This window comes from Centroberyx affinis, unplaced genomic scaffold (assembly GCF_046629955.1).
Source record: "Centroberyx affinis isolate AG114_WGS23_722 - 3 ecotype Tasmania unplaced genomic scaffold, CSIRO-AGI_Caff_v1 ptg000729l_1, whole genome shotgun sequence".
Classification (NCBI taxonomy): Eukaryota; Metazoa; Chordata; class Actinopteri; order Beryciformes; family Berycidae; genus Centroberyx; species Centroberyx affinis.
In genome coordinates this window covers 125,983-150,235 of record NW_027279344.1, presented here as the reverse complement: position 1 = coordinate 150,235, position 24,253 = coordinate 125,983, and the positions used below count along the sequence as shown (strand labels likewise).

Genomic DNA, 24,253 nt, shown 5'->3' with positions numbered 1-24,253 from the left:
CTATACCTCATCTAGGTTTTCAGCTTGTTCATAGCCTTCTTGACTCCCCTCCCCTTCTCATTCCGTCCTTATGTTTCAATTCATCCCTTCGTTCAATCAAAATCTCTCCTCTCTCCCCCTAGCACCATTAGTTAAGCCAACTGTTCACTTCCATAGAACCTCATTAATACTACTCTCCTGTCAGAGCCAAGAGGGAAAACAGAGAGAAAGACAGAGAAAAAGGCAAGAAACAAGCTCAAAAGAAAATACCTGTCACATTGCACATCCAAGGCATCTACTGTGCTGTGCAACAGTTATAGAGTCATACACACACACACACACACACACACACACACACACACACACACACACACACACACACACACACACACACACACACACACACACACACACACACACACACACACACACACACACACACACACACACACACACACACACACACACACACACACACACATAAAAGTATGCTTATATCAGGACACTTTCCTAACCTTTCAGCCTCAATATCTGGCCAATTAAGTCTCAGCCAGAGTGAGAGAAAGAGAATAAAAGAGAGTGAACGAGAGAATGAGAGAGAGAAAAAAATACTGGCAGCAAAGTGGCAGTGAGTGTTAACTTCCCAGTTACCAACAAAAGTGAAGTGAAAGTTAAGGAGGAAAAGAACAAATGTGGGGGCCAATACATCATCATGCATTTGGAATAAATTTGGAAATATTTGTAAATCCATTATGGAGATATTTTGTCATCACATCAACCAATATCATCATTATATTAACTCTCCCTTGATCTGTAACCTCTCCTCCAGATTTCCTAGACAGAAAGAAACCATAATTTCAGTTGTTTGATCATTTTGCAGAGATAAGCGTCAAAGTTCAAAGGCTGCGTTTTTTTCACACTCTCAGCTGAAAACCTCACAAATTTTCAGTTATGCATATTGTGAGAAATGTTATTAAATAGTTAGCTACTGGTTGCAAAAGTCAAATGTATTCATTGTTCAGACAGACGTGAAAAAAGTACACAGCACAGTAGGATCCTGTAGACTCAGACTGTCATATCGATGAACAATTTGCAGCACTGGTTAGGCTTCTATGCGGTTTCCTGAGGCACACTGAGGCATGACATAGCAAAACACAAAGTATTTTGAGCAGCCAATATTAAACATCTATGTATATGTACAATATTATCAAACTATTCAGAATGCGGAAGAAACATTTAACCATACAACATTCCAGTCCTGTTTTTCCCCCTCTCCTCTTTTCAGTGGTAATTCTATTCAGCTTTTAAAATTTTTCAGAATAAATGGGGGGTGAACGCGTACACACACATACATACACCGCCCATTGCTTTTGAGGCAGTAAATTGACTTTACAAGCTCTCTTGTCAGAAAGCAGCTTTCCCGATGCCTGCATCCATCCATCAATCGAAGCGCTGCCTTATCCTGGCCCCGGTGCTGGCAGCTCGCGGTGCCAATTAGCTGACAGGGTGAGGGCCTGGTGCCGGGTGCCAGCCACAGGGCCGGCCAATTAGAGCCTGACCTCCCGCCTAACCCCAACACTGGCACGGTGTGTGGGCACCACAGCCTGGCCAGGGGTGAGGAGTGGGCATGACGGCCAATATGTAAAGGACGGTTGGGTGGACACCCTCTAACACAAGAGAGGAAGAACAGAGCAACAGAGAGACAGAATGACAGTGAGAAGGAGCAAAAGAGGGAGCGAGCAAATGAGAGCATGAGAGAGAGAGAAGAAAGAAAGAGGAAGAGAGACAGAAAGAGAAAGAAGAAAGAGCGAGATGGACAAAAGATGGAAAAAGAGTGGACACACAAAAAGACATGGAGGTAGCCGTGTGCATCGTTTGTGAAATGAAACGAGCCGCTGCAGACAGAATGCGTGCTCATGTAAGTGGACTTCTTACAGTACACAAATATATTTAATCAAACCAATGCAGGGCATTCTCAAGAGAGCTACACTTAAAATTCTATTGTGTCCAACAAGCAAGCACACATGCATGCACACAAGCACACACACACGCCTCTACCTCATGAACATGCAGCCCTTCAAGATTCACCAGACAGAAGAGTGTGGGTGATGGATGAAAGCCTTGCTCTTCCAAAGAGGCAACTTTTCAGGAACTGGGGGGAAAAAATATCTGCTGTTCCCTTTGGCATTTTTTTAATTATGTAATAGGTTTTCAATGGGTTTAACTTAACCAGTATATAAGGGACCATGTAAACTTTAACAAAAAAGACAACAGTAAACATGTTCCCAAAGAATGATGCAGTCCCCCTCTGGGCAAATCAATGTCACGTTGTTTTGACCTGTAACTGTAGCGCCCCCCCTTTGGGCCAATCAATGCCATTTTAAAAATGCTAGAGTACAACGGTGAGAGACATCGTTTCCCTAAGTTCTGTCAAAATCCGATCAATGGTGTCCGAGATATTGTGTGTGATAGACGGGCTAACTGATGGACCAAGAACAATCAGTGGTCTCCTCCTGGATTTTAAGTACAAGTACAAATTCTGTTCTGTTCCCAAGGCGCATTTGTGGTTTTGCAAGCTAGAGTTAGCAAGCTAAAAATGATTTAAAAACACATTCTCAAAGTGCAAATATCAGCCTTAATCCATGACAGAGAGGGTCTAACAAAAACGTCCTGCCTTTTGGTAGATCAGATATACATATACTCCAATAGTATTCATTCAAAACAAACGAACAACCACAAAGAAGATTTTTTCCTCAGATGTTGACATGAATAGTCGAAGATAGAGTAGACAGAGTATTTCTTTCTGAATAAGAAGTTTGTAGGAGTTGTGTGAAAAATTGCAGCCAAGGTGTGAAGATTGATACTTAAGTTTAACTTTTCACAATGATAGCACTTTTACTTCATTTTATTAAGTAGATACTGCTCAATAAACTGACATTACTTGTAGAAAATGATTTTCTCAAGTGCTGTAAAACGTAATGAAGCATCAAACGGCACACAGTTACGGAGGAGTGAAATGATGCCTGACTGACTGACCTGAATTTGCCTTGTGATGCCCTCAGTGCAGCAGTGGAGACAATCAGATTTATGAGGGTTTTTCAGACATCAGATGTGAGAGGCAGTTTAGCTAAAAGGCCGGGCACCCCTGTGGTCAAAGTGGCCTGGGTGGTGAACAGAGCTGCATAATAAATCGATGCAATTGCAATGCCAAAATCCCTATTTTACTGCAAACTCCAAATTGCATGATGCTGCAATTTTGTTTTCTAAGATGGAAAGGTGTTTGAGATCGCTACCTAAACATATTAGTCGCATATTCTGGTACTGTGCAAAATCCAAGAATTTTTATGATGGTTATTGGTTTGAATCCGACCCATGATCTATGCCACGTCATCCCCCCTTTCTCCCTCTCCCATCTGTCCTCTCTCTCCACTGTGTACTATCTAATAAAGCAGAAATACATGAAAAATAATCTATAAAATTAATAATAATAATAAAACAAGACTGACGGTTCCCTTAAATCCAGATGTTAAGTCTGATAAGGTTACTCCATACAACAGCCCACAGGATTGAACTCAAAGATAGGACGCAATCTGTCCCAGGCGAGCTGAGCAAATTTGAAATGTATTTAAATCACAGTGTACCACTACCTTGCTTTATCTCATTTTAAGACATGAGGCACCTTTTTTCCCCCCATCTTCCCTTCCCTCTCTGGTGAGGAGAGAAAAAAAATAAGTTGAGAGAAAAAGAGCGCTGTTTTTTTATTTTTTATTTTTTTTAAATACCACCAACGGGCACCAATTCAAAACCCAGCAAGTCTCCTTTAATACCTGGGAAATTAAATTGTCGGCCCATTATCAGCCAGGCCCAGTCGCCTGTATCTAAAATGCAACAGTGCGCATTTGAAGTACACAAGATTCACCAAAGAAGCAGGACATTTGCTGGAGACTGCACTTTTTCAGAGGGCTGGAGGGGAGGGGGGGCTGGAGGGTTGTTGCCTTAAAAATGTTAAGCTTTAACCAAAGTCATTTTCAAGTCGACCATGCATCAAATAGAACACAGTTTAAGGAAAGAGTAGGTACTGATTTTCTCCAGAAGCTCTGAGAGGATGGACTTTGAGTGTGTGTGTATGTGTGTGTGTGTGTGTGTGTGTGTGTGTGTGTGTGTGTGCGCGCGCGTGTGTGTGTTTGTGTGTGTGTGTGTGTGTGTTTGGGGGGGGGGGTTGGTGGGGGATAAACAAACATCCCTAGCATGCCGTATTAGCCCTTGCTGTGAAAGCAGAGGTGATGGAAAACCCATGGAAGATCACATTAGCGACTGGTGTGTGTGTGTGTGTGTGTGTGTGTGTGTGTGTGTGTGTGTGTGTGTGTGTGTGTGTGTGTGTGAAAGAAAGAGAGAGAGAGAGAGGGAGCAACAAAAGCATGATAACCAACTTTGAGGTTGATAATGGGAAAAGCCTTTGAATTGAATGGAAATATCAGCACTATATTTTCACGGGGCCTCATCTCCATATGAACAATCCTTTCTTCGCTGTTACACTGTAGGATTAAGAAGAGACACCATAGTGAGGTGGGAAACTAACAGCCATTTTATGCTTACTTAAGCACATACAAGGATCTGATCAGTAGCACAGAAAGAAAAAAGGATGAATAGTAATCTGTTTATAAATGAATGGGAGTGCTGTGTAAGAGAGGCTAAAATGGTTAAGATCCCCATCCGTGTCCCACTCAGCAGTTCTTCTCAGTTATTATCCTTTAAAAAAATTAAAATAAATTAATATTCAGAGAGGCTTTAGGGACAAAAAAACCCTTCTATCTCTCTCCTTAGCTGTCATCTTATTCATTTCCAAGCACTTCACTCTTTTCTTCTCACGATTGTTCTATGGTCACAAGGATACTGAATATTGTAAGAGCACCAAGACCCTGACCTTGCACTCTTGGATTTGGTTACGTGTAATTTTTGGCGATACAGGAATCAAAGCTTAATCTACAGCTGCACTCATGGAAAGTTTCAGTGTGTGTCAGCTAAAGGCAGAAAATGTAAATAATGAAAATGCAGGGAGTGTTTTGGACCAATGGTCACCAGTAAACAAAATCACTGCCGCCAGGTAGGCAGAGCAGGCCCCGCCCAGGCCACTGTTTGGAGCCATAAAAGATTGATGACTCTGGGTTTGATTGAAATGTCTGCCTCAGGGTTGGGGCCTGTGTCTGGGTGAAATGCTGTGGCCGGTGATTGATTGGCCACTGGGCCAGTTTGGCTCCGCGGGGAGCAAAGTCGTTGAAAAGCAAAAGAAGGGATGGCTGGAGTCTATGATTTCATTAAAACACAGATGCGCTCAGGGTATGTCCTTAACATACACAAAACCCAGGTTATGACATTTAATTACACTCCCACGCAAGAATTCACTGCAAAGTGTAATTTCAACTGGCACTCATCCCACATCAAGTATCTGGGAGTAAGTTTGCCCAAAGATCTGTCACAGTTATTTGATATTAACTACAATTGCATTAACAAAAAAAATATATGATGGCAGCAGAATCAGATCAGTTAAAATGAACATTCTTCCCAGATTATTATATCTTTTCCTATCACTTCAAGTAGAAATCCCTCAGAAACAATTTAGAAAATGGAATAAGCATATTTCACGATTCATTTGGGATAAAAAGAGACCAAGGGTGAAATTCTCTACCCTTCGGCTGCTGGAGGAGAGGGGGGGTATGGCCCTCCCATCTTTAAGGGATTATTATTTATCAGCTCAGTTGAGACCTCTTGTAGACTGGTGTAACCCATCTTATGTAGCCAAATGGAAGACTATGGAGTTATCTTTAAAAGATACACCAATACAGTCATTGCTTGGCTGTGTTGGCAGGGAGAAGGAAATATTACAGACGGTGAGTCAATGGGTGAATTTCTCACTGAAAGTATGGGTGGAAGTGGTTAAACGTTTCCAACTCCAAAGAGAGGTTAAACTGCTTAGATGGCCGGCCCTGACTTTATGCCAGCATCGCAAAATCACAGATATAGGCAATGGGTCTATTCTGGTATTACTTCCATATGCAAGATTGTAAAAAAAAAAAGGGAGCTTAATAGTTTTGATAATCTATGTCAGACATATGGGTTGGGTGGGCAGGACTTTTAGAGGTATTTACAGCTTTGTGATTATTTTTGTAAAAAGGTAAAAGGTTCTAATCAAAGAGAGTCACCAATTGTTATTCATATATTTATTGATGCTTATAACTCAGGAAGCAATAAAGTTCTTATAAGCAAGTTATACAATGGCATCACATCACTGAATAAGGACACTACAGACTATGCGAAACAACCATGGGAAAAAGAGCTGGACATTGAAATAACTGAAGACATGTGGCTGAATGCCTGGAAACACAGTCGTCCTCCACCAACTCCTGGACCTGGAGAGACTTGTGTTGGAAAAACTTGATTTGCTTGCAACAATCATCTCAAAAACCCTTGGTTTTAGTATCAGTACAACATTCACATCCCTCTATCTTGGACATATCCCTGACGGGTTAAGAAAAGATGATACCTACCTCCTAAAGATCTTGCTGGTAGCAAGTAAAAAGGCCATTACTAAATATTGGCTTCAGAAAAACTGCCCTACTGCTGGTCTCTTTGTCAATATTGTTAAACACCTACATCTTCTAGAACAGATGACCTACTCCATACGGCTCCAAAAAGAACAGGGAGAAAAACGGTGGGAAAAATGGTGTGTTTATTTAGCCAATGAGACAGATCTTTCATAATTATTGTATGTATCATGTGTGATATTTTATTTTAAATTAGGCAAATTTGCCTTGATTTATTGATCACCCCATGACCTCATATTTGTTTGCTTTTTTATTTTTTGTTTCTTGTTTGCTTTTTGCTTGCTGTCCTTATAATGTGAAAAATGTTCATAAATAAAAAGTAAAAAAAAAACAACACAGATGCGCTGACTGACGATGGATGCAGGCTGTGAAAGAGAGAGTTGCATGACAAGACTTGTTCAAGCCATATGCCAGTACTCTCTCTCTCTCTCTCAACTCTTCATCTGTCAATACAAAAAAAAAGATTACATTTGTATTGGACCTCATTTATACACTGATCTTTCTGGTTTGCCTTAAGCTTTTATCCTCTAAAAGGAATAACACATTCCTAATTGATGTTGCTGGGTAATTAAGAGCTAATTGACCTGTTATCTAATTAAGGATTTATTTGTGCGTAATGACTCCATTAAGTAACTCCTTGATGAGGCCGTCTTGACCATAAAAAGCCACCACTCAGAGCTCTTCCATACCGCACTGTCTACTCGTTCAATTAGACTACATCTAGAAAGTACTCAGAATGACTGGATGAGAAGATACAGTCTCATTATAGGTTGTCAAGCATGTTGAAGACATGACAACAGACAATTAGGCCTGAAATTTGTCTCATCTTGGCAGTGTGACTTTGACCCTTGGCTATTTGTAACAGTAGTGGTCTAGGAGCCTTTTCTCTCAGCTTTTTCACTGATCTGGATAAGAGTGTCAGCAAAATACCAAAAATCTCAAAAGAAACATATGCATTTCTCCAAAAACTATGGAAAATAAAAGTCAAATTTCAATTTCAAACATTCAATTAAACATTGAAAGTTATATTCAACTTCTTACCTCATTTCCTATCCTTCCTGTATACAATCAAAAGCACACAAAAAGGTGAATACAAACAATGTGCCAAGCCTAAAATATGAGTCTCCAAAATCTCAGATACAGCAATACAGTGCTTCTAACTACCGCCAACCTCTTGCGTGCGCCTGTGTTCCCGTCTCCGTTACTGCAGTTCCCCCTGAGTGGCAGGACATGTGTGAGCGTTGACACAGAACACGCTCCCCTCAGACAACAGAACCCCAGGAACCCAACAACAGTGACAACAACAACACACACCCCTGCCCGCGCCGCTGTGAAGTTTCAATTACTGGTAGACTAGCTGGCTAGCTACCTACCGCCAGTCAAACTGTCAGTGAAGGGAGTGACTGGTAGCGGATCGGCCTGAGGGAGAAGCGCTCACACCGGGGAGGTAGAGAGATATATATAATATCCAGGACCCCGGCTACACTTGACAGTACTGCGACTTTTATCAAATCATGCCGGATGCATTAAATGACAGGTTTAGACACACAAATATTGGATTTCGCTTGCATTGCTTCAATATTCTCACAGCTCAGTTTAGCGGCTGGCAGACTCACACTGTGATAAGAATTCTACGCTCCAGACACGACGCAGCGACCATGTTCATACAGATGAATGTAAAGAGATGGGGGGTAAAAGTAATGTGGACCTAGATTTACATAACCACAAGAAATACCTGAGGAGCTTAGGCTGTCTAAGTCAGGGTCTTTGAAATCACTTCTGCAAAATTTTTTGATATACAGGCTTTATTTGCCCATTTTATTCCTTTTTAACTTTGTTTTCATGTCTGACATTCACCGTATATGTTATTGTCTTTTATTCATTATAATCACTTGGTACACGTTTATAAAATGCTACTGTATGCTATACAATTAATGTGATACTTTATTGATCCCGGTAGGGAAATTCTCTGTTCACTTGTCCCTCTCTAGGGAGACAGACAGCAGGATCAGATACAGAACAGATACTCCTGGTGCTGGGAGGGGGTCAGTGTCTTGCTCAAAGAAACTTCAGTAGGGTGGATGCTTGCCGACAGACATAAAATATATAATAGTATTTGTCGTATTATTATTATTATTATGACTGTTATCATTATTCTACATTTATGCAGATGTTCAATAATGTGGTGTCCTATACTCAAAAAACCCTAGTGATTCCTAATGACTTGATCTCAAAAACCATATTGACATGACAAGTACAACCAGTTCTTTTAGTAGATAGTGTAGAGAGAGACAGCAAGGTTCAGGCCCTTCCAAAAAATGATACCTAAGTATGGATATAAGTAAGAACTGCACTGAACAGAACAACTATCAGCCCCTGCTATCCAGGCTCATGTGGCACTTACTGTATGTCAACAATGAAACACAAACACACACAATTCTCATTCTCAATACCGTCTCTGCCATAACACTAAAAATAACCTTTAGAGAAATTACAGCCATAATGCGTGTGACCCCTCGTCTCGGGGCAATTCTCCCGGATGGGTGTCGCTGTAATTGGTGCGGCTAAGGCTGCGGCGGCTATGGCCATTATAGGTGAGCATGGGGAGGCATTAGCGCTCACAGCATCTCTCCCATTGTGTGTGATGTACAGGAGGGGATGTATGGGGTCCTGCTGCCCACCGTGACCTGCATCTTGATGAGGGGGGCAAATCAATATTGCGCTGGATAAAGAACACAACTAGCGTGGCCGCAGACAAGCTTTTCTGTGGTAGCGGCGGATGTGGAGAGCAAGGTTGTGGTCAATTCACGCTCAAGTCAAACAATTTGAAAAGTAAAACGAAATGGTCAATACAACAAATAGGGCTGAAATTCTCACTAATTACTTTAATCACTAGATACTTAATGGCAAAACATTTCCAGCTTTTAAATTTGGAGGCAAATCCATTTCCTACCTTGACTGAGAATGACCTGACTCTAGCTCTTCTATTTTTTATTCTTTCTTTTCTTTCTCTTGGTATATTCTGCTTTCTCTTTCATTCCTCAAAGAAACCCAGTTGTTTTACAAATTCCTATAGATTATTCCTATGCTGTAGGACAGTCTAATCCATATTTGTTAACATGAACAACTCTCTCCAAAGAACCAGAAACCAGAGAACGAACAAAAGTGTGATGTGAAAAGTGTGATGTATAATGCGCTGCTCTGTAGAGAATAAATTAGTAAAGATGGTAAATGTGACTGGGACAGGGCTCTTACATCACTTGGGCATCAAATTCAACGACTTTTCAATGACTTTCAAGGTCTTGTTTGGTGAAACTTAAGTAGTCAAAATTGACATGTTTTGGGGTAAGACATGACACTGATCTAAATTAGACATCATACAGGCCTAATCTTTTACTCATGATCTTGTCAAGGCAAGAAATAATTCATTTCAGAACTGCTGCTATATCAAAGCAAATATCCATCATAGGGTTTTTTTTTAGGAAATGTTGATCTTAAGACAGAGAGAGGTCCAGAGAGCTGGGCATACTGATGACTTTGGGCAGTACAGTTTAATAAAGAAATACTTTCAAGGCCATTGATTAATTTTCAACCACTTTTAAGGCCAAATTTTATTTTTCTCAAATCAGAATTTTCAAGGCCCATGGGAAAACATGCTGACTGGGAAAGAAGCCACAGGCATTACCGAGGGGCAAGGTTATATTATGATTAATATATGACAGCACTAATATACAATAAATCTCTATGGTATAGAAACTGAAATGTTCAACAATATCAGTGTCCCATTCATTGTCTATTGAGCAGCTCAAATTTATACCTGATGACATCACAAGATTGAGTCTTAACTCTCTGGATTCAGGAAGTGGGAGAGAGTTTTTCATGTACACAAGTTTAAGAATCTCATTTCAAAATCACATAAAAAAGTCAAAATGTCTTTTGACACTTGAGAAATGACTTGAGAGAACAAAGTAATATGAATATCAATATGAATTCTTCAACTGAGCAGCGTTCTCCTTCAACCGTTTCCTCCTGAATTTGGAGTCTCAGTGAGTAGGCCCTTCATATTGCTCACATTTCAACAACAGCACTCCACAGTTTGATGCATTCTGGTAGCTCAGTGAGCTAAGACGCATGCCATGTGACCAGGGGTTCGAGTGTGGCTTATGTAGTCTACCATCTCCCAACATTTCTGTCACTCTCCACAGCACTGCAAAAAATGTCATTAACAAGCCATTTAGTCTCATATTCAGTCTTAGCATCTCACTTTCTGCCAGTGCAGTGAGATAATTCAACTAAATTATCTGATAATTCAATCTAAAGTATCTCACCCCATTGGCATATTGTTTCACTTGCTTTAAGAAAAAAATTAAAATGCGATTTTGGGACCCCATCCTAGATTAATGACTTGTTCAGATGGATATTGTATGCAGTGTGCCAACTAGAAACCCCTATAAAATAAAAAAAACAACAGACTCCACGGTTAAGCCGAAGTGTGTGAGGCCATCGAACCAGACAGAGGATAACCATCATGTCACAGGGTTTCCCAAACGGCATCTCAGAGTTATTAATTGCTTCAGCAATAGGGTAGAGTCTGACGTTTTGCTTTTACTAATGTGTATATTGGGACTATGCCGGCAGGGTGAATAGTGAATAAAAGCAAGAACAAAGACTGAATCAGTCAGAATACAAAGAAGTCCATTTAATCTTCTGTGCTGATCAATGGCTAAAGGACATATATATGATAATACACGAGGTGTTAACAAGTCCAGGGCTCACTAGGACAAAGGACCGGGCAAATCACCTCTGAAAGCTCTATCAGCCACTAGATTGTGTGCTTAGTACAGCAAACCACAACCTCTCCCCTGAGCTCATTCTCCAACTACTTATCGACTTATACCCAGCAATCCAAACCTATTTCACCTTCCAATTACTGATGCTTATGTGCTTTACAACAATGTAAATGTAATTTGTTGCGTAGCCTATGCCCGGGTGATATGTGCTTGATGAGAGAGGTAGTTAAAAAGCGATCACGCACCCCATGTGCAAATGAGCCAAAAACAAAAAAAAACCTCATTACTGCAGTCTATATGTTCACATATTAGTCTCACGCTAAGACATAGAAGGGAAGACAAAGGAAGATACGGTCACAGAGAGAGACACAGAAACAGAAACAGACAGAAACTGCAGGTGAGTAAGGCAGGAGAAACTGCCTTACTCACTTCGGGTAGGGTACTGTGATCCCGGAGTTTGGCAAACACAGAGAGAAATGACAATGGGTGGGGGAAGTCTTGGGCGAGAGGCTGTCTTTTAAAAAGGAAAAGTCCATTTCCAGTTGAAAAGAACAGTGGCTGTATGAAAGTGTCTGACAGACTTGACAATTACACGAGTACTGCGAGTAGCGCTGCGCCTCCACTGATAACCCGTCGGATTCTATTAAAACTCCAGCACTCCAAAAGAATGCTCAAACAGAGGAAATTATCACACAGACACACACACACAGACACACACTCCATTTTAAAGCAGTAAGACCCTCTGACAATGATTCTTTTGCTGCAGTATGTGTGCTTTAAAGGAAGTAGAGAGAGACTAGAGAGGGAGGCGAGAAACTATCAACTGGATTGATACAGAAAATGTGCACTGAGTTACTTTTACAGACAGAGTGAGACAAAGAAGACTGTATAGATGAGAGCAAAATATAAGTGTGTGTGTGTGTGTACATGTGTGCATGCTCATTCTCTGTGTAATGAATGCATAGCCGCTGTAGTGCTTGCTATCGGTAGTTTCAAAGGCTGCTAATGGCCCTAGGTTAGCCTTGGGGTTACAAGCATGAGCTTCATGGCATATTAGGAGGAGAAAGTTCTCTTAAGTGCTCAGCCTTAAGTTAGTACTTCAGGAACATGCACTCAAAGACTTGCACATGCACACCGTACACACACAGACACAGAGGGTCTTCAGTAAAAACCGCCACCCACTATTCTGCTTCATACTGTACAGATACAAGGCAGGTGTTACGCTCCTGTCCTTCCCCCTCTCCTCTCCTCTCCCCTTCTTTCCTCATTCTCCTCTCATCTCATTCTCCCTGCCTCCCTCCCTCTCAAAAGCAACAGAAATTAAATTACAGAAAACCCAGGACTGAAACGGCTTTCTTCACAGCTGCTGAAGGGAAAAACACATCACGTCATGTGTCTCCCTCCCTCCCTCTCTCTCTCTCTCTCTCGCCGTCTTATTTTTTTTTTTGTCCTTTTGATTTGATCGCCGTTCCAAATGAGGGATCCCTGATACACTTGTCCTGCGGCGTGGAATCACGTCAACCCTCCTCTCTTTCTCTCTCTCAACGAAATGATTCATTTTTCTATTACGCCGATGAGCGTGTGAAATGAGCTATATAATCAATAGCATAGGTTTGTAAACAGCAGCCGCACTCCAGGGAAAATGTGTTTTCTTTTTGAAAACATTACGCTGCTTGTGTGTATGTGTGTGGTGAGGAACGCTCGTCTGACAATGTTTACAAGGGCAATTTACAGGAAATAAAGTCACAGGCCGCTCAAAATGAAGGTAGCTTTCAGTAATAGAGCAGGATGAACAGGCAGAGATATGGAAGAGGACACAAAAATCGAACTACAGGATATGGACACAGCAAAACTGCGTTTACTTACAGTATGTTTTTCACAACTAACTGAAATTGTCCTCCAAGTTTGTAGCTTGTAGCAATAGTTACAATCTAGAAATAATGTTGAAAATAATTGGCTAAATTTACTGTGTGTGTTTGTGTGTGTGTGTGTGAGTGTGTGTGTGTGTGTGTGTGTGTGTGTGTTTAATAGCCCAGACCCCCCTGGGCTCCTATGTTCTCCTCGCTGTGTTGTTGTCGTGGTGACGGCTCATTCCAGAGGCCTGGGAGTCAAAAAGAAAACTGGCTGATACCAGAGAGGGGCTGTGTGTGTGTGTGTGTGTGTGTGTGTGTGTGTAGAAGTGTGTGTGTGTGGGGGTGGTGGTGGTCACACAGTGCAGACAGTTCTATGGATTGGTGCTCACGGCTATGCTCACACACTCGCACCCCTGACATTTGTCACTGTGCCAGGCACGACCTGTCGAATCCAGCAAATAGGTTCACTTGTGTGTGTGTGTGTGTGTGTGTGTGTGTGTGTGTGTATGTGTGTGTGTGTGTGTATGAACAAGAGTACATGTATGTGAACATAAAATGTGACTTGTCTTCGTATTCGTGTTCGCTGTAGTCAGTTGAGACAGATATGTTCAACTACCTTAGTGCATATTTATGTGAATAAATGCTGATGCTAAAAGAGATGCTAAACCACACTTCTACACTGTTTCTGGACTGACTTACGTAGAGCTGAGCGCGGAGCCTCTCGTCCTCGGCGGTGACCCTCTCCCTCATGATGGCGTGCTGGAGACCCTCCTGGGCCACGGCCCGCTCCACCGTCAGGATCCTGGACACCTCATCCTGGACCCGTGACTGGGCCTCGGCCTGAGCCAGCGCTGACGCATGGGCCTTCTCCTCCTCCAGCCTGGGGAGCAGCAACAACACACATTTCACTGGAGTTAATTACAGCACATCTAACAGGGTTCCTACATATCTTTGCCATTTCAAAATTCTATTCGATGATACAGCAGTAGTGGTGTTTGCATTACTCGCATTACTTACAGTGCCAGCACAACCCAGTGTAACTTCAGATTTCACAGACAATGACACATTTCAGCTTCAGGAATGCAGGTTCTTCAACTACTCCAATTTATTTTGTGCATCTCATTACTACAACTATGTACCACATGGTTCAGGACTAATGTACTACTGGTCAATGTGGTGATAGTGCTTATGAAGCACAGATGCAGCAAAGATGGACTTCAAGTCAGATTCACCCATACACAATGTACAGTAACATGTCATGCTGTTCTTGCTGTTCCACAGCTTGCAGAGAGGGGGCAACATTGAGGAGTTAATGTCAATCAGCATTTAAAAAAAAGTCCAAGGTTGAATCTGACGGCTCAAGTGTCAAAAAATCTGATGCACCAGTCAGTTGACAGCTGTCCAGCATCTCAAACCGACTCAGATTCTTTCCCAAATAACTTATAATAGATGGATATTTGGCTATAATATAACTTTTCCCAAAAAGTAGAATAATTCAGCCATTGAAACAGTGATACAGACAGTGGCAGCACTCTCTCTGCAGACACACGACCACCGTTTGAACCCTGTCACTGGGTTCTCATAGTTGCTTAGCAACACACTCCCTGCTCAGCGACGGTGGGCTTGATTGGAGAAGAGGAGGAACGTCCCTGAAACCCTGAAAGTCTTGCTCTGTTAGGAATCAAACAGTGGTGGAAAGGTAAAATAAACACAGAACAGACTGAGTGAGACTAAGCGAATGTTGACAGAGGGAATAAAGACAGTTAAGAGCTTAATAAACTTCTGCCTACAAAAACGCCTAAGATAGTCTTGAAGAGTAACGGGTTGACTCAGTGATTGTGAATGTTGACTGGTGTTTGGGATGTATGCTACGGATGAGAAGACGTCCAAGTATGTAAATGGTTCAGCAGTGTCAATACTGAATTCCTGTACATTCAAATGAGCCATCTGTGATCCATCAGTTGTCAGAGGTCCAATCTGTTATATGTAATATGGCCGCGCACAGCTGAAACACTGTTGCGCCACTAATGGCTTTGTTGTACTCTTCATTGTCATGATACAAAGTCTGACGCTGTGTTATATAACTTAAGTTTTACATGGATTTTGAGGTGTAAAAGTCTATAGATTTGTTGTGATCAAAAACAATAAAGTAACATGATTTAGTTATTATTATTATGGATTAACAAAATTCCCGAAATATTACACTGATCTTATTCATCTGTTCAAAATTATCTGTGAATATAGCCAAAATGTTGTATAAATTATAAAATTATAATACATTTGAGATTGTTTCTTCACATACAGCTTGAGATTACATGACAATATTGACTCACATGATGGACAGACCATTCTAACTGACCACCAAATCCATGACTGGCCTTTAGTAGGTAGCCACCGGTCTGATAAAAATATGGCCCATGTCTAAAAGCTGCTGTTTGGCCTGCAACACCGCTGAATGTCAGAGAGCAGAGAGAGAGAGAGAGAGAGAGAGAGGGAAAGAGAAACAGGAAGAGAGAGAGCAGAGAAAGAGGGCAAGCAGAGAGAGAAACAGGGAAAGAGAGAGAGGGAGAGAGAGAGAGAGTGAGCAGTGGCGACATGACATGTTGTTTGGCCCTGAGGAAGTGAAGCAAAGAGGGAGAGAAGGAAAGAGTGAGAGAAAGAGATGGAGGGAGACGGAGAGAGAGACCAGCCATGTCCAGTCTCACAGTCCACTGGGCTGCACACGTCAGCACACTCCATCCATCACTGGGCTCTGACTCACACACACACACGCACACACATGCACACGCACGCACGCACACACACACGCACACACACACACACACACACACAGGGAGCCTCCTAATGGCCTCTTACATTCACCATTTCCCCACAATCCATGCCTCCCTGCCTGTACTGCTAATGCACCTAAGCTCCCTTTGCTCAAGAAGCTATGGCTGCTGCTGCGACTATGGCAGGGAAGGGACAGTATAGGAGGGACAGCAAGCAGAAACGACCATTAGCTTTGAAGGGAAAATTGTGGAAAACCCAGCCTGGATCTAGCCCCGTGAATTGCTCATTCTGATTTTCACTCGTGCTTGCTTGTTAACTATAAGTGGTTACAAGTGAAGCTGAAAATGTGAAGGCCTAATTCATTGAAACCAAGCTAGACAAGCACCAACATCGGACAGAGATTCACAACCACAACAATGAGAAGAAAGGAGGCCAAGAAAATACACAGCCTAGCAGAAAACTCTTTCAACTTGCTACCCCACAAGTGCTAACCCAAGCAAAGACTGCTATCACTAGCTGGATGCTATCTGTCTGCCTCACCTCTATTGCTTTCTGGTCATTGTTGCCCTGTCCCTGGGATATTGGAAGCATTTTTCATTCGACTGTAGAAGATTGGCATTGGGCAGGAAAAGGGGGGTGGCGGGGTGGTAGAGGTAGAGAGCGGTTGAGACAGATGGAGTGAGAGAAAGAGAGAGCACCTATGTAGGGGAAAGAAAAAAGTATCATCTCTTTGGCGGATAAGTGGATGATGTTTGCCCCAGCACTGGATAGAGAGAGAGGATAATCTTGGCCTAGCAACCTGTGTTTTGATGGCTCAGTGGATCGAGCTTTGAAAACAGAAAAATGGAAAGAGAGCAAGAGAGAAAGAAGCGAGTGTGCAAGAGAGAGCCATCGAGGTATCATTAATTTGAAGTGGGGAGGAGTCTAAGTGTGTAGGTCTGTGCGTCAGCCTTTCTAGAAAAGCAACTCTCTGCACTCTTTTTTAGCCAATAACCTTGAACAAAAAGTACTAGGGAATGCTTCAGTTACTTTAGGACACTATTTTAAAAGTTGACAGAGAGATTAGGCCTGTGGCAGTTTATATGAAAGCTTTACAGGCAGTGTGGCTGAAATACTGCAGTTTGGGGTCAAGTGCCTATTAAAGTTAGGGCCGGGCATGCAGCATGTGTGCATGTGTGTTTGTGGGCGTGCACACTTTCCAATAACTAAGATAAATGCAGCCACGGTCAAAAATGCTGCGCTAAGGTCAATATCGCAGGAGCCAATTCAAATACATTAAGCAGTCATCACCTAGTATTCCACCGGGAGCCATTTGAAACACATTACCCTCCTCCTGCAAACATCAAAACAAAGGAAATTCCAAACTTATGTCTCCCACATTTTCCCCTTTTATCTCTCCATCTCTTTCCTTCCATCTCCGCCTCTCCCCTCAGCCCCAACTTAAACCCTTCATTCATTAATGCTTCCTGTTGTCTACCTGTCATCTGGCCAAGCCTTGTGTCTCGATGCAGTCTGCCTGGCAGAATGGATTCTGACAGACTTGCATAACAGCGCAGGCTCGGCCCAAGTGCCTCGGAACAAAGGCGTTTAAAGGCCCCATGCAATATTGATGTTAGGAATAATGTCGCTGAATGCTGGCTATGAATATTTTATGGAGCCATGCCCTCCCCCTGACACACATGCACTCACACATACACACACACATACATACACCCCACCTGACTGTGGGTGCTATGGAATGCCGGGAGGGAGTGGAAATAGGGGATACGGGAGATTCAGGGTAGTATAGCGAGAAGATTCGTTTATAAGCGTCCTCACACTGCTGAGTGGATGTAAAAGCCATTTTGTCCTCATCCTCTACAGTTCCAACAACTATGAAATGAGAACAGGAATGCTCTAGGGGCGGTGCACTATGACCAACCCTCGTCAGTGGCATGCTGTCAAAAGTGGATGTCATTTTCAGTCTCGTGCTGCGCTTTTTGTCGCTACAATCATCAGACCTGGTACATAAAGATCACAGCCTCCTGATTTAATGTCATCCACACATCAACATCCAACCATTTCAAACTGACAGAAAGAGCCAGAGCAAATGTTGTTTCTGCGTTGTACTGCTGAATATGTTGGGAGGCCGGGAGGATATTCAGGAGGCTGCCAGTTTTATGGACCATAACCATTGGGACAATATAGGAAATTACTTTGTATTTGTGCTGAACTCTCTCAAACTGATTCAATCTGCTCTGTATTAGGCTGGCTTGGTTAATATAACTACCATAGATAGCAGATTTGCTAGGAGAGTGGACAAAGTCAATAACCATAACTGCTCTACTGAATCGGTCAACAGCAGGCTGCAGGGGAAAAGGTAATAAACTGAGAAATTCTGTAGTTTCAGTCACGAGACAATGTATCTCATACAGTTTCCTTCATTCGCTGTTATTCTTACATCTGAAGTGACCTTGTTTACTAAAGGTGGGAACTCATTTACAATCAGATGACCAGGATTAGGAAAGGCAAGGACCATCATTTGACAGAAAGTGCAGTGTTGGCAATTACATTGATTTGTGCAAGTAGCAAAGAGATCCTACACCCACCCATACACACACACACACACACACACACACACACACACCTACAGCTACCTACACACACACTCATCCCCAGAAACAAAAGCAACAAAGAGAAACGTATGGAGTGTGAAATGATCTCAGTGTAGGAGCCTGAGGGTATTAAGGTTGCTCTGTGTGTATGTGTGCGTGTGTGTGTCTGTGTATGTGTGTGTGTGTGTGTGTGTGTGTGTGTGTGTGTGTGTGTGTGTGTGTGTGTGTGTGTGTGCGTGCGTGCGTGTGTGTGTGCGTGAGAAGAGTTGATCAGAGAGAAGCAGTGTTGCTGATTCAGACATGTTGCCAAGGGAGAATCACATCCCTTAGATTCTCTAGACACAATCCTGGCTAAATTAGGTTGGATAGGGAAACTTTTTGTTTTAGAACAATAACAACCTGAAGTTCTTAAACAGAGTAGGACAGTTTGTGTGTGTGTGTGTGTGTGTGTGAGACAGTGTGTGAAAATAAAGAGGGGGATATGAGGATGAGGTAAAGGATAAAAACAAACTATGTGAAAATCTGTAGGCCAGACTATCTGTCTGTATCAGTCTGATCCGGGAGCAATAAAGAATTCAACAGGCGGGTTGGTTAAAGGAGGGAGGGAAGACAGAGGCTCTGGGAGAAGGTCAGTGTTCTCACTCAAAAGTCTGACATGCAATTATACCGCACAAGCCAACACAAGCTGTTTGACTACATGCTGAAATAATGGGCAAAAGTTTCACAACAGCGGCTAACCTTTAAGTGCCAGAGTTGGACACTCGAACACACGTGCCACTTCCCCCACTCCCTCCACACACACACACTAGGTACACTCACACAGGGACACGTGCACTGGGACACATGCACAGGCACACACTAACACCTAACTCCAAACAGCAGCACACATCCTAGAGGCCCATCTAAAAGGCCCCCTGGCGAGTTCTCAGGTGTCCCATTGAAAGAAGCCCCCCCTCCCCTCCGAATGTAATCCTCTCTGAGCTACTTCCTTCAGGAACACATACGTGAGGGACCGCAACACACCACATGCTAGCGGCTAACACCTGGAGACTGACAGAATACTGATGGGGCAGATGTGTGAGAGAGTAACAGAGAAGGGGAAGAGGAGCAAAGAGGGAGGAGAGATGGAGAAAGAGAGTGGAAGAAGGAAAGAGGAGGAAGGCAGGGAGAAGACATGGAGAAACAGAGAGACAAGGGAATGGGGAGAGAAATGGGGAGGTGAGATGGGAGAGAGAGAAGAAAATTGTAAAAAGGGAGAAGAGATTAAGAAGTACAGAGACAAAGGGAGAGGGGAAAGAGAGAAAAATAGGAGATAAGGAGAAACAGAGAAAGAGAGGGTGGAGACAGAGAAACCAAGAGATGGGGAGAGAAGGCAAGGTAGAAAGACTGGGAGGAGGAAAAACTGAAAGACAGACAGAGATTGAATGGTGACAGAGGATGAGTCAGGAAGAGGGAGGAGAGGGAGGAAGGTGTAAGAGTTCTCTCCTCTTTTTTTCTCTCTCTCATCCCTCTTTCTCTCATCCTTTTCTCTGCAGTCGTTCTGCTCCGATGCCTCACAGAGAAGCAGCAGAGGCAAATCTGCTCCCTGCAGCCGCTCCTCACTACAAATGAGTTCGGGCTGCACCCAAATGAGAACTCCTCACAGAGCCCTTACTTGACTCCTAAAGGAGCAAAACATGCAAAGCCAGGTCCCTGGAGTTCATTTATGGCCCTATAGCTAAACAGTAGAAATATTGCCTAATCCAAATAGCACTGTTTCTCAAACGGGGGCACATGTCCCTACACAGCGAACACCGCGAGGCGTACTTAGGAAGATTTATACAAAGTGTGGAAATAATTTGAATTTACACCGAGGCAAACTGAGGCTGTTCTGGTGGCTCATGGAGGTCTAACGTCCTTTAAGGAGACATTATTTTGATGCTTATTTTGGCAGTTTCCTCTGTGTTTGTACCACCTTTTAATCCAGTGCTCTTATCCCACTGCCGAATCACATTCATAAATTATTCATGTTCTTTTTCAACATTATTTTCTCCAAAATGGTAGTGGGTACTTGGTAAAAAAAAAAAAAAAGTTCAAGACAGCGTGCACAGCCAAAGAACTACTGATCTATAGTCACCTTAACCAATCAGAAATGATGTGTACTGTGGTCTACGGTACGAGAGGGTGAGAGTGTAACTGGCTGAGTTTTAAGTTGTAGATAGAGCCAAGTTAAGAAGCAAGCAATGGGAAAAGGGAAATTTAGAGTACTTAGCTATAGGGTTCGTTAATGAAAATTGTCAATCTATAGGTTTAATGGATCTTTGTTTTATAGTCTGATAAAAGCTGACACTCTTATCCAAAGTGACTTACAATGAGTGAGCAGGTAGGGATTCAGTGTCTTGCTCAAAGGCCTCTTTCCCTGTGACCAGTGGCAGTGTGGTCCATGTGTTCTTCCACTGTCCTGTGTTCAAGCTGTGCAGCGGTTTCACCACAGAGCTCTAAAACTGGTGAGGCATGGTGTGAACTGGCTAGCTGAGCTTTGATACACACACAAACTAACACACACATACACAAAAACAACAACACTTACTCCAATTTTGCTGCAAAAGCAAAGCAGTCTCCAAGCGACAATTCTTCCACTGCAGCCAAGGCTACAGTCACTGTGCTGTTCACCTTCAATAACCAAAAAATCTGTGGAGTTTTCTCCCCGCGCTGTGGGAACGCGAAATACCATCGCAATTCAATTACCTTTTGACAGCCCAGCTGAGAAAAAAACGGCCTTCTGTGCCTCCCATCTATTTCAATTAAAAGATAGCACCAGGCACCTTTTTCTCCCAATAAATACAAATGAATAGAAAAATTCAATAATGGCAAAAAAAAAAAAACAGTCATCTACTGTACTGACCGTGATGGTTAGGATGAAAAATGGAGTGTAAGAGCTTTGCAGTCCTGAAGGGTGGTGGTGTGTCAGGGTAGGGTTGAAAGCGTTGAGACAATTTACAGGTACAGTGAGCAGTGGCTCAGCCTAAACAGTACTTTGATAAGGCACAGGGAAATCCATGTCCAACAGCCCCCAACCAGCAGCCTCATGACCAGTTTGAAAATGTACAAAAAGGCATCCCAGCATATCACTGGTTTACAAAGCAAAATAGGAGGAGCAAAGCAATGCCGACCAATCCTAATGCACCACAACAGACAACAGCACTGTAGTGCTGGTACCAGCGCCACTCTACTCTGTTCTGGCTGTAAAGAGACATAGTTATACACTTATATATATTTATACTCTCTTCATAACATTTCAACACATGTGTAAAGCTTTTTTCTTTTTTTGTTCAAAACAGAACTTAGTGCAATATTCTGTGGATCTGTATATATATTCTGTTACTGACTTCCACAGCTTCCCATCAGTGCAATCAGTTGTGTTGTGTTGAATGTGACCTACGTGAGCAATACCCTCAAGTCGAATTCCTTGTATGTGCAAACCTATTTGGCCAATAAAACTGATTTGCAGTCGGTGTATGACCCAACCCTGATGATGATGTATTGACTGAGAAGTTTTCTTCAAAAACATATACATACAGTACATCATAATATAAAACAGGCGAAAACAAAGATTGATGATTAGCTCCCTAGGAAGTATCAGCACAGTTCAAACACGTCTGACCAATCAGATTTCTTAGATAAAACTACCTGTGGTGCATTCTGATTTCATACACCAACCTGAAACATTGTCTTTTACATTGTTACAGTAAGGACCATGAAAGCAGACAAGTCCAAGATGGTGGGCTGTTTTCACTCACACCATTTTGTATTCCCAAATAAATTGGACCAAATAGCTAGTGCCACTGCTGAATGACCACAGATGGTAGTTGTGACATCAACTGAAAACAAAGGAAAGCCTCCCTCCTGTTTGATTCAGCTGGGCTCAGTTGAACAGGCTGGTGGTATAGGGCCAGTTTATTGGAATATAAAGTTTGTCAGGTAGTAGGGCGGTAAAACACTTGGTAGTGCCTTGTTCTACTGCCTCTGACGGCTCTTTCAAAGTCAACAAAACACACAAACATTGTAAAAAAAAAAATATAAAGAAAAAAAAAAAACAATAAGCCAGAGAAGTTAGCGGAACGAAAGAGACAGCATTAAAGGAAATATTGATTACGTCTGTCCAAGCAAAGCCTCATGGTTAATAAAGCCCCTACTCTACCTTAACGGTGTTGTGGGGAGATGCAACACGGCACTTTCGCCCCCTGTGACCACGCCAACAATGCTGTTTAAAGAAGGAGGGAAAAAAACAACAACCCAGCGCTGATACTAGCTTTACATTTTGTTTTTTTTTTATAAAGTGGCACAATAAACAATACATTTCTTCATCAACAGCGATTTGTCAAAGTTAGGGGTTTTGGGTCTGACCAGAGAGACTTGCTGGATCAACAACAATGACCCACTGACTGTCTTACTGCCTGCCTCACCATTAGCTGGAAAAATGGACACACACACACACACACGCACGCACGCACGCACGCACGCACGCACGCACGCACGCACGCACGCACGCACGCACGCACGCACGCACGCACGCACGCACGCAAACATAATGAAATCGTTTGGAAGAAATGAGCAAAAGAGAAAAGAATCAAACTGCATACAAAGTGGCACACATGAATTATATAAACACACACACACACACACATACACAAGTGCTGGATAACAGCTAACTGACGATTGCTTATTTACCATTCCATGTTCACTAAAGCCTTTGTAAGTGAAAAGGTAGCCTACGCCAAGCAGACACACAAATGGAGGGCTTGAAAGCCACCCTCACACAGACCTGCGCTGCCAGAACAATCATTGCCACGATTTGAATTAATTGCGAGGAGGGCGTAATTTTGATGTACTTACTCCTCTGAATAGGCATCAATAGTGGGCCGCAGGAAGCAGTTACATCAAAAGAATAAAACAAATGGAAAAAAAATCAATAGACAAATCATTTCTCAAAAACCCTCGTTAATTTCTCCCCTCTTGAATGAACCTCAAAAACGAGGCTAATCACTAGCCTAACACTACTTCCTCCTGGATGTAAAAGGGTGCGTTTCACCCCCCCTCCCCCTCCCCCTCCCCCTCATACAGTACAGGGGTGCGTTTAGTGACTAATAACAGTTGTTCATTCATCAAAGTCTGTTGGAGCTCATCCAGACCTATTAGAAAAGGGGGAGCAATGTATTTATCGGACATTATGGTACGTGCACCTGCTCCTTCTTGGTGAAAGAGGAGAGGAGAGGAGAGGAGAGAAGAGGAGAGATGAAGAGGAGGAGGAGATGGGAAGATGCTTTTCAGATGAAGAGTCTGATTCTTCATCAGCCCCGGCTAATGGATCGCCCACTCAGCGCCCAGGAAATTACCTCAGGATAGCGCCCTCCTTTCTCAGGCATGATTAATTGATCCAGAGAGAAAGAGAGAGGGAGAGAGGAGGGAGAGATAGAGGGAGGAAAAAGTGCTGATGTGCTTCGGAAGAGAGGTAGATTGGAAACAGTGGGGAACGGAAAGATTGGTGCTGACCTTTTTGACTATTAATGAAAGCAGAAAATGGTCACATCTGAAAATGTCGTTGGATTCTAATGAAACCCTGGAACTAGAATTGACACTGGAGCGGTACCCTGATGCAATCTATCATGATCCAAAGAAGGGAG

General features: G+C 42.7%; 1 protein-coding gene across 4 annotated transcripts in view; it reads right to left on the bottom strand.

Annotated features, from left to right (window-relative positions):
• Positions 1-24,253, bottom strand: part of chchd3a (coiled-coil-helix-coiled-coil-helix domain containing 3a) — an 83,083-nt gene that overhangs the window by 40,873 nt on the left and 17,957 nt on the right. For all 4 annotated transcript variants that reach the window (XM_071519740.1, XM_071519742.1, XM_071519744.1 and 1 more), the window contains one exon: positions 13,924-14,104. In XM_071519740.1, coding sequence (XP_071375841.1) covers positions 13,924-14,104 — 181 coding nt within the window. The remainder of the gene's footprint in view (positions 1-13,923; positions 14,105-24,253) is intronic.